This window comes from Simochromis diagramma, unplaced genomic scaffold (genome assembly GCF_900408965.1).
Source record: "Simochromis diagramma unplaced genomic scaffold, fSimDia1.1 OVJJ01000361.1, whole genome shotgun sequence".
Classification (NCBI taxonomy): domain Eukaryota; kingdom Metazoa; phylum Chordata; class Actinopteri; order Cichliformes; family Cichlidae; genus Simochromis; species Simochromis diagramma.
Window position 1 is genome coordinate 16,850,236 of NW_024386860.1, and position 11,530 is coordinate 16,861,765.

General features: G+C 37.0%; 1 protein-coding gene across 2 annotated transcripts; it reads right to left on the bottom strand.

Annotated features, from left to right (window-relative positions):
• Positions 1-581: 581 nt before the first annotated feature.
• LOC120732927 lies at positions 582-6,227 on the bottom strand. 2 transcript variants are annotated; one of them, XM_040030844.1, is made up of 7 exons: positions 6,035-6,227; positions 4,359-4,496; positions 4,175-4,285; positions 4,010-4,066; positions 3,762-3,929; positions 3,554-3,670; positions 582-3,197 (listed from the first exon to the last, which is right to left on the bottom strand). In XM_040030844.1, the coding sequence occupies exons 2-7, from the start codon at positions 4,467-4,469 to the stop codon at positions 3,126-3,128; spliced, it is 636 nt and encodes a 211-aa protein (XP_039886778.1). In that variant the 5' UTR covers positions 4,470-4,496; positions 6,035-6,227; the 3' UTR covers positions 582-3,125. The 2 variants fall into 2 exon arrangements, with proteins under 2 accessions (XP_039886778.1, XP_039886779.1); XM_040030845.1 differs by having other exon boundaries at positions 582-3,194; positions 6,035-6,226.
• Positions 6,228-11,530: the final 5,303 nt, after the last annotated feature.

The following is an 11,530-nucleotide window of genomic DNA, read 5'->3' on the forward strand; positions in this document are numbered from 1 at the left end:
CAATGACTGAACAAGCAGACTGGTGACAAGCCACAGAACACCTTGTCATATTGTAAGGTAAAGATTCTAAAGTATTACAATTATTCCATTCACATTCCACATCATTACACCCTGTATTTGCTTAAACATCATTGCCACTCATTTACAATTTGAGAGAAACCAAATGTGTCTAATAATAAATTAAATGCTGCACTGACTTTGCTTTTTTAGGTTTTTGCATTAAAGTTAAAAGCACCACTATAATTATTTTTATCTGACCTGAACACTAACTTAACATTTAAAAAGTCTGAGAAATCAAATAAGAACTCAGACAAAAAAATGTTCCCCCAGCTTGAGTGTAAAAGGCTCAGACTACATCTTTTAAAGAAATTATAAATTATGTCTCTGGTTGACTATTAAGCTTCAGGGAAAAGGTTGTTATTGGCAGTTCTCCTCTGCCTGTGCTTCAAGTATTCTTAAAGTTAGCATAAGTAGGCGGGGATAACTTATAGCAAGATTATTTGTGCATATATGTCATATATCACATATATCACATGTATCTTCCAGCTGTAAAGATGATCCAACGTAACTCCTGCGTTTCTTAAAGCCTTCTGTGAATGACGCCAAATTAAACAGTCATAGTTCATAGCAGTAACTCATGTTCTGATTTTCAGATTAAAGCAAATTTTGCATTTAATTTAGAAATCGAGGTCTTAGCGTCCGGAGGAAGATTAGAGAGGATCAGGCGTCTTCACAGAATTTACAAACTAAAGCGATGCACTGGTGGCATCACAGCACACGACATATAATCTAAAATGTGAGAACAGTTTAAATCAATCAATTCAGAGAATACATATTCTGATTATTCAAATGGGCTTTCAGGAGCCCTCTAGTGATGGTAAGTGACAGAAGGAGACATGGGCCCGTCCTTCTAGACAGAGCCTAGGTACAGAAGGCTTTTACTTTGGTAGCCTCAGAATCTCATCTCTGCTTTTTTTGTGGATGATGCGGTTCGGCTGTCTTCATCAGGTGGTAGAGTCCAGCTCGCACTCGAGCAGTTGCAGTCAAGAGTTAAGCAGCGTTTGGATATCTGACCAGGAGGCCTCCTGGGTAAGGTGTACCAGGCATATCCTACCAGTATGAGGCCTTGGTGTGTCTCTTAGCTGGCCTGGGAATGCTTCCCTCAAATAGTAGGTGGCTGTGAAGAGGGAGATCTGGGCTTGTATGTTTAGGTTGCTGACACCTGTGGCCTGGCCCCAGATAGGCAGAAGAAAATAGATGTGTAAATGCTAATCACAGGTCAAACAGCAAGCAGCTGTGCATACTTGCTTGTAAAAAAAAAAAAAAAAAGAGAAAAAAAGAGATTTTCAGTGTCACAGCTTTCCACAAATCATATTCAAACATTCCTGACATTTTGCTAAGTTAAGACTTTGAGATATAACAACTGTGTTCTCACCAAATTGTTCAGGATCAGCTCCACTTTGAGCTAACCTGATAGCGCTGGTTCACATTTTATTTCTTACAAAGCGTGTCCAGCATGCACGCTGAGACGCCTGCAGAAAAGCCGACTGAATATTATTACTGAAAAAACCCCGCAGCGTAATATCACATCTTTTGCAATTTATTTAGGTTTTATTCAATAAATGTAGAAGATTATTTGCAGCCAGAAAACACACTTAACATTTTAAAATATACTGAAACGGGTATCAGAGTAAATACTGTCTTTATTGTGTAACTATTACATGATAGTTACACATGGGGACACTGTGTTAAATGTGAATAAAGTGAATGCAACAATTTGCAAATCTCATAAACCCACATTTTATTCTGAGTAGAACAGAAAACATTTAAATGTTTAAACTCAGAGATTTTTTTTACTGTTTCACTTAAAATAGTAGCTTATTTTGAATTTGATGGCGGCAATTAAACAAAAAAATGGTATGGGTGCAAACTAATTAGGTTAATGAGCAACAGGTCGGTAGGATTACTGGATATAAAAAGGATCTCACAGAGGCAGATTTTCTCAGAAACAAAGACAGAGGTTTTCTACTCCACAAAAACTGTCTACAAATTGTGGAACAATTTCAGAAAAATGTTCCTTAATGTAAAGTTACAAAAACGTTGAACATCTAATTATCTACTGTACAGACTGTCATCACAACATTCAGACTCTGCACGACCGACAAGGCCAAAAATCAACACCAGATGCCTGTGATCTTCCTCAAGAGCCAATAAAAACAGGCATCATTTTAATGGAATCCGTGCATGGGCTTAGAAACACTTTCACAAATCACTGTCTGTGGACACAACTCACAATGACCTCCATAAATGCAGATTAATGGTCTATTATGCAAAGAAGAAGTCATATTTGGAGAAGTTTGCGAATGCTGGCATCTTCTCTGAGTCAAAGCTCATATAAAGTGTTCTGAGGCAAAGTGGAAAATTGTTCTGTGATCAAATGAATCACAATGTGAAATTCTTTTTGAAAAACATGGACACTGCATCCCCCAGCCTACAGACCAGAGAGACCGTCCAGCTTCTTATCAGCACTCAGAACTCAGATTTACAGCTGCATTAGTGCCTGCGGAGTTGGTCGCTTGCACATGTTAAAAGACACCATCAGTGCTGAAAGGTATATCCAGGTTTATGGGCAGCAACATATGATCTCATGTGGTATTTTTCGGGGAAGCAATTTTATATTTACAATAAACAGCTCTCTGAATCTATTCCAACAACATCATGTATCCGAGGAGAGTAGAACAAAAAGGTCTGTTCTCCTCAGCTCTGAGACGTTTGCAGGCTGTTGTTAAAAGAAGAGGTGATTCTACACAGTGGCAAATATTTTGTGAAGCTTGTTGCTGCTATTAAATTTAAAATTACCTTTTTGTTTTTTTCCTGAAATTTGCATTTTCTCAGTTCAAACATTTGACATCTATTTCTGTTCTACTGTGAATAAAATATGGGTTTCTGAGATTTACTCATTTTCACTGCATTTTAACTTTATTTACACTTTACACAGAATCCCAGCTTCTTCAGAGTTGGTGTTGTACTTTTGATTACCTTTCACTAACGCATCTTATAGATTTACACAAGGTTTATAAAGACATATCGCTTTTTCATGCATCCACATGTTAGGGTAGTTGATTTCAGGCACCAGGACACGTCATGAGGACTTCCTTCAATACAGGCTTGTAAATCTCAGCATGTCTGAGATCCTGCTGAGACAAAGCAGAGTAAAAAGTCAATTACAGATAATTGTACAGGCCGAATCTATTTTTCTTCATGTAGTTTTTAGTCAAGCTATATCAGCACATCCAGCAGCCCAGAGCAACTGATACCTGATAGGTCGTTACAAAGAATAGTACTATAAATATTATGGTCTGAGGAGGACCTCGACTCTTACACCTCGATGTGCCGTTGTTTTTGTGCTTTAGAAAATCAAGTCAGTAATTGATGACTTTAGCCAATTACAGTCTTACAAATACACCATCAACACAAGCTAATTCCTTTCATTATACCATAAAGAGAGAGAGTGTGTGTGTGTGTGTGTGTGTGTGTTTGTCTTAGTTCATACTTTTTCCTTCATCCTGTTACCCAGAGCCCTGATTCCCAGAACCGTGGCACTAATGCAGACGCACAGCTGGAGAACAGTGAGCACGATCAAAGTAATGTCCATGGCTGTCAGCAAACTCTGAAATAAAGGAATAATTAACAAAATACAATCAATGTGCACGATTAATGACAAAAATATGCTATTCTGTATGTTTTAAAAGCATATTTACCTGAGCAAAGAACGCCACATATTTGCAGTTATCGTTGAATTGAGCAGTGGACCAGTTCAAGTCACACATCCAGACAACAGAGGCTTCTGCCAGGTCTATAGCATACAGCACAATACCAGTGATGGCGAAGATGCAGCCAGCTATGTTCATAAACACAGCATACCATGTCTGAGAGGAGAGATTCAATCATTTACCTCACTGTGCTCCATAACAATGTAGGTTTCCTTTTAACTTTAGTCTTTACTTACAAAGCACAAGCAGGGGCACTGGCCGAAGATAACGGAAAGGATTCCAGCTGCGATGCACTGAACGGGGATCAACGACTCATTAAACAACTCGTTAAAGTCAGAAATACTAAATGCATCATTTCTTATTTTGTTTTTATTCTTAAATCAACAGTTTTATTTTTTTACCACTGCACCCAGCCAGTAAGGAGCTCCCAAGCTGGTCAAATCTCCAGGATGTGTGCTTGTGCGTCCGGGACCAAGCCCAATGTTAAACAGCCCCACCATGATCTGTATGGTCTGTAAAAGAATAAATCACACAGTCATACCAATGAAAAATGAATTTTTTTAAATGAATTTGAGTTCCCCTCACCCCAAGAACTGCAAATGCCCCATTAGGCATCGCCCCCCTGAACACTGGACAGCTGGTGAAAGTCTTGAGGGTTTGATGCAGTGGTGGAAATCTGCTCTTTTTTGTGGTCATCACAGTGACTATGGATAACTCTCACATCTGCAAAGTGGCAAAGAGATTTTAGGAGGCACGGTTCAACAGACACACTGAAATTATGAATCCCACTATGAAGCCAAAACAGTAAATCACAACTCAAACAACACAAGACTGACATATCGCTATAACTCAAATATATGCAGTGAGAGTGTGTGGTGACATGCTGCATAATGTAATCCTGCTGTGTCATATAATTTTACATAATGATATTTCACAGATAACTTGTCTCTATACACTTAAGCATTTACACGTGTGACATATAAAGGAATATATAACTATGTTATAAACACCTGTTTCCAAAGAAATTGAGAAGAGGTGTAAATAAAAACAATAAAAATATAATGATTTCTAAATCACTGAAACCCTGCTAATTAGATTCATTGGCAAAAGGTTGGCTGATAACATGATTATGGACAGAAGTGCATCTGAGAGAAGGTGGATGCATTGGTAAAGGTAGTTTGTTTTTTTGTTTTTGTTTGTTATTGTTGTTTTTAAATAACTGTTCTCAAAATAAAATTAGAAAAGAAAATGCATGGATGTCATCATCAATTTTATTGCTACTCTATTAGTACAAAATTTAAAAAGTAAAGAAGAGGTGGGAAAAAAACACTCTTCAATCATGCTATGACTGTCCACCAGAGGGCGCTCTGCAACTTCGCTGTTTGCTGCTGTTGGAATGCCACAAAGAGAATAACCAGCAACCTTAGAGCACAAACAAACAAATAAACGGGAATAAAGGGGAAATTGTTCTCATTTTTCTAAAGAAAAAAATATATATATATATTAGTCGACATATTGGAATATCAAATTTTTTAAATGACCAAATATGTGTATTTTTTAAAATCTTAATTTTTTTTTTTCTTTTAACAAAATAATAAGCACTGGATCGCCTTAATGTAGGTTTTTCTTTTGATTGTCGTTTGTTATCATAACTACCCAAAGTCCCTGTCAAATTATAACTTGTTTGCTTTGTTTATGGCAGGTTGAGTGTAGAAACGTTTGGATTGTTGGTTGAAGAGAAGAAGACGTCAGTTTGCTCCGTGGGAAGTGTTAGTGGTCCTTTTCACTATCATATTACACTTCACAGCTACAAACGCTGGAATTTAATGTGATTGACATGCGTAATTTCAAAACAGGAAGCGCTGCTTGGTATTTGAAAGAGTAACTGAGATTGAATGCTTACGAACGGGTTTTGTCTCTCAGCAGATGAAGTTCTGAGAAATCTTTGCACTTCCTTCAGCCTCTTATATTATAGCAAAGATATGTACTCAAATAAGAAATCAGGGGAATTGAAAGTGACCTTGAAAATCAATTATTAACCCAAAACAGCTAAAATAAAACAAAATCGAACAAAATTAAAACGAATAGGCTACACGATAAATAAATTAATGTATTCAAAGTTTAAGTTTAAATTATTCCTTGTCTATTCATTTCTTTTGCAAGCAGTGAAAACATTGAGAAAAATCCGCATCATACAGTCTGCGGATTCACGTTAAGTATTATAAATGACTGCAAGTGTGAGTTTCGTGCAGATGACTTACCTGGCGAGCTGCCTCAATCCCTGTAACGCCAACAGTTTCGTTCGCTGGTGACAAACTCAGGTAAAAATAAAAGTGAAACTTCCTGTGTCACACTTTTCTTCAAAATAAAAGCCATTTAAAACTGAATGTGCAAAATCTATGACCAGGTTAAAGTTCAGCATTTCTGGAACATAATGCAGTGATGCCACCTGCTAATCTGTAAGTAATTACTCCCAGCTCTCTTTATTTTGTTCCTGCTGATTCGATACACAGTGGTAACGTAAAGTTTGTTTAACACAGAGACGGTTCTTTGTCTTTTATATAAGGGGACGATTTTCTGCACATGAAAAATATTATGTGCAGACTTTATCTTAACATTAGTTAACAAAAGAGCAGTGACACATCTAAATATATATATATAATATGGTCTATGAATAAAAATACATGTGACGAAGGTTTTTAGATTTTTTTTAAATAATAAAATTGTCACGTGATGAAGGTATTCCAGAAAAAAATATGTTCTAGTGTTTTGTTTTCCTCTTCTTCTATCGTTTTAATATTAATCATATTAAAAAATGATAAGTGCTGTAACTGAAGAGTCATCATTGTTTTCATTATGCTTTTTAATTAAACGAGTAAGAACAATACATAAAGCTCATTATTTGGTTTTTTTATAGGTTGGTTCATTTTACAGTTTCATTTGTAATTCACTGTGTATTCTTTCTGTTGTCATATGCAGCTAAAAGCTAAAACAACATTTGGGCCCTTTTTCAAAACAAACAAATAAAAACGGGGAAAATAAGTGAAAATAACAGAGAAAATATTTATTAATTAAAATTATCATTTTGCAGTTTGCTCCATTCACTCAGTGAAGTTACAGTTTATTAAAAGAGCTAAAAATACGAGAAAAACAGACAAACTGGTACTTCCATACCGTGCATTGATGTGCTTTGCTAATGTACAACCGTGCAATTTAATTACTATTATATGTTTGTAGAATAGAAAATCTGCATGTTAGAAAATGATTAGAATGAATTAATTGAGTTAAGAAACAGCTTTGCAGTTACAGTCATTAAACATTATTAGTGTTGTAATGCAGTTTTGATTTGATTCTGCTAGTAGATCTTGAGGATTTATTTCAAGGATCCAAACATTAGAGTGAATCCTTTTTCAGCACCGGGACTCATCATGAGGACTTCCTTCAAAATTGGCTGGGAAATCTCAGTATCTTTGACACCCTGCAGACACAAAACACAGTGCACTTCAAGAACATTACATCATGATTTACTGATGAGTTATTTTTGTTCTGTGAGTTGTCAATTTTATATCTGCACAGGTGCATTCTTATCATTTATTGTACGTGTGTGTAGAACAGAGTCTTCTCATTTGTTTACAATATGACATCAGAAAATTAGCATGAAGAAATATTTCAAGTACTTCCCAACGGTGGAAAAAGCCAGAAATCCTATGAAACTGAAGAACAAAACAAATAGTTTTACTTCTTTTTTTTATTCAAGCATCAAAGAAATCATCTACAAGCAGATGAGGATTTACAGAGAGATACTGGGCGGGATTATTGTCAATACTTTCTGCTGGAGTTCAGAGAAACAGAAGTAAATGTGCAGCTCATGTGTTCACGAGGTCAGTTTTCATTTCCGGGATGGATCGGGATGATCTCTTCCATGACTTGTGGCAACTGTTCCTCGACATCTTTGTCACCCTGTGGACACAGAGCTCTGATGCCCCAAATAGCATAACGAATATTGACAGCCAACTGAAGAAGAGCCAGGATGATCAGTGTGATGTCCAAGGATTTCAGTAATTTCTGATGATTTTAGAACACAGCAAAATAAAGAAAAAACACAATTTACCTCAAAAATTGTCATATAGCACTGTCAGAGCAACTCACATGACAACTTTGCTGCAGTTATGGTACACTGTAAATGTGAGTTTAGGCTGGATTACTTGGGCAAAAAGCGCTACATTTCTGCAGTTGTCTTCATCAAGAACAGCTTCATCGCTGCTGCGGTCACAAATCCAGAGGAGAGAGGTGTCTCTCAGGTCCATGCCATACAGCACAATGGCAGTAATGGCAAAGATCCCACCAGCAATATTCATGAAAACAGAGAAGCCCATCTGAGAGGAGACATTTAGAAAATTAAAACTTAGAAACAAGTTGTTTAACACATTTTTTATTGACAATCTTATTTACAGCACAGTCTTAAGTCCTTCATGAGTTTTCTTACCAAACAGGATGAACGCAGTTGTCCAGCCAAAATGGACACAATTCCACTAACAATGAACTGGTGAGAGGTCAGTAGACGTGATGTTAGAGGTGATCATAAATTCAAGAAAAGTGCATTTTTTTTAAAAGGGTAATAGACCATTTAACAAATTGTTAATGTATCTATCGAAAAGTTATAGACTTTAGTTTCGGGTGATTTTACACCTTTGCTTAGCAGGTGAGTTCCAGCTGGAAACATAAATTCTTTTCAGATTGTATCAGGAAGGAGATCTGGTGTAAAACTCCACCAGAGCTACCTGCTTTGGTGACCCTTGTGACAAAGGGACAGCTTTGGTCATGTCAGGCAAACAGCCCCACCTCACTGCTGTAAAATCAATCAGCAGAAAGGTGACACATGGGGAGAGGAGCTACAACACCAAGCCCAGCATGAGTTATGAAGCAAATTGATCTGAGCTATTGTGAAGTCCGATTGAGAGCTGCCACGAAGTGTACAGGTGTAGGTTGAAGAATGACTCCCAACATTAAATATTTGGACCTAAAAATGACAGGATAACTAACATGTGCATAAAAGACACGTTAATTTAAAAAAAGGCCTTCTTTTTTCCTGCAGGTCAAAATAAAAAACTCTTCTACCACAAAAAAATGCAAAATACGCAACAATAAGAGGAAAAAGAAGATTATTTTACCACAGCACCCAGCCAGTAAGCAGCTCCCAGGCTGGTGAGGTCCCCAGGATGGGTGCTTGTTCGTCCCGGCCCAAGTCCAATGTTAAACAGGCCCACTAAGATCTGTATAGTCTGTAAAGGATTCAGAACGATTACTGTAAAAGCTTAAAATGATCTTTCAACAGCTGGATGATACATTTCTTTTACGTTCTCACCCCAATAGCTGCAGCATCAAAGACCTGCAGCAGATGCAAACAGCAGCAAATCTTTGGACTGCAGCAAAGAAACTTCAGGATGTGACACACTGGTGGAAGCATCTTCTCGCTATTTGCCAGCTTCCTTTTTTTGATGATGGACCGACACCTAAAACTTGAAAGACGTTTCTGTCCTTTTGTTCAGCAGTGGGAATGTGCCTCCCACCAAAGAAATGTGTCGTCTTGCTACTGACTAGAGGTTGGAGCTCACGCAGTTGGTCTCTCATTTTTGGTTCATGTGTGCATGTGAGGGGTGGGTATTTGCAGAGGACCCACATTTGAATGTGCCAAATTCTCAATGCTTAAAGCAAACAGAGTCACAATTATCAGTCAACAAACCTATCAAATCCAAACATGCAGGTGTATTAAAGCTGTGGGTGTGCTCTAAGGCAGTGAGATAATGCTTGTGTCCTTTGCCTGCCATTATTTATTTAGTAACTGTAAAATATGCAACAGAGGACAAAGTAAAGCATGTTGTGTTTCTGTCTTTTCTGTCTTATTCTTTAATAATACATATTTTTATTAAATACATCTGCTTTTTAAATCTTCCATTCACCTGTGATATGTCTATATTATTAAGTGCTGTATGATGCAATGGTGGCTTCAAGTGGGACATGGGGAAAAGGTCAAAATGTGACATTTCTTCTGTTGCAGCTAATAAAAAAGATAACTTGAATGTTGTCATGGTTACTTGGATTATGTATATGTTCCTTAGCTGTTAGTTTCCTTTTGTGATTCCTGTCTCCCTGGTTGTGTCCTTGTGTTTGTCTGGTTTCTCTGTGTTCCCTCTCTTGTGTTGTTATTATATCTGTAGTCCTGCATCCTGTGTTTCTCCCTTTCCTGGTCCCACATTCTCCTCTCTGTGTTTCATCTTTTTGTTTTTCCAGTCTTTCTGTTTTTCTTCACTCCCAGTGTCAAGCTTATGTGTCTGAGTCTCAGTGTGGATGTGTTACTTTCCTATTGTGTATATATTGTCTGTTTCTGCCACTGCTCTTTGTTACATGGTCGTCAATTTTTCCCTCATCCTGGCTGTCCTGTTCATTTAGAAGTTTCCTGTTTAGTTCCTTTTTATTTCTAAGTTTCAGCTTAGTGGTAGTGAGTGACAGACAAATGAAGCTTTCTGAAGCATCGAAACTTGTATCCATAAAGGGTTCATTACTCAAAGTCTTTCAACATAATCTTCTTTGGTAGCATCTGGTGGCCAAAAATATGAAGCAGGTTGAATCTACAATTTAAAAGGAACTGTTTCCTCATGGTTGCCCACACAAGAGAGCAGAGTTGACAGCTTCTGTTTAATAAAATGTAGCAGTTCTACCTGAAATCATTCTAATCATTCTAACATTGTGGAGTTTTGTACATGTTTCTTTTTAACAGTTCCAGTAGACTGAGTAGTAGTACAGGCTTTTTGATCTAAATCCATCACAGTACAGCAAACGAACCTGTTCATCCTGCAGTAACCTGCAGAGCATTTTTAAGCAGCCTATAAATGACACAGGTAGTCTGCCTCAGTTTGATTTGCAGCACCTTTCACAATCTGAAGAAATATAATGTCACATGTAGCCTACAGACCCAAAAAACAATAACACCCCCCCCCCCCCACACACACACACACACACACACACACACACACACACACTAAAAAGAAAGAAAGAAAGAAAGAAAGAAATACTCAAGTAAACTTCAGATACCTGAAAATTCTACTTAAGTACAGTGACAAAGTATGTGTACTTCGTTACTTCCCACCTCTGCAATCACCACCAAAACACGCAGCACAAATCCCGTCAGTGATTCATTTTCTTGTAAACTTTTGGAGGATTGGCGCAGTTACGATTTTCTGTCACGTTCACCTGTTTCTTAAAATTTTAGCAATAACGCTGTTTCAAGCTTAATAACAATAGTAGTTATTTAATACTTAAATGCCATCCAAAATTAATTATAATTATGTTGTAATATAACACACTTCTTGGAGGTTTTCTGTGCTTCCACTAAAATCCTACGAACAGTCATTAACCTGCATTTCTACAACAATTTGCTGTTTCACTTAATGCCTAAATAAATAGATAAAAATCGGCGCTTTGATTATTATAATCTGTTTCCTTATCCTTAGGTTAATGTAGTGACACGTCTGCTTTCATATGTGTGTCCACCAGAGAGCACCGTAATTCTTTTCAATAGTCCCAAATTTGATGAAGCCTCATAAAAACGTTTATTTGCTAAATTATTGTCATAAATTATCATCATTTATAAAAATTGAAAAAAACAACACAATGTCAAAGTAATATAAAAAAGTTTTGCAGATGTTTATATAAATATTTATAATATAGTTATAACCGGAGTTCATTTAAAATATTGC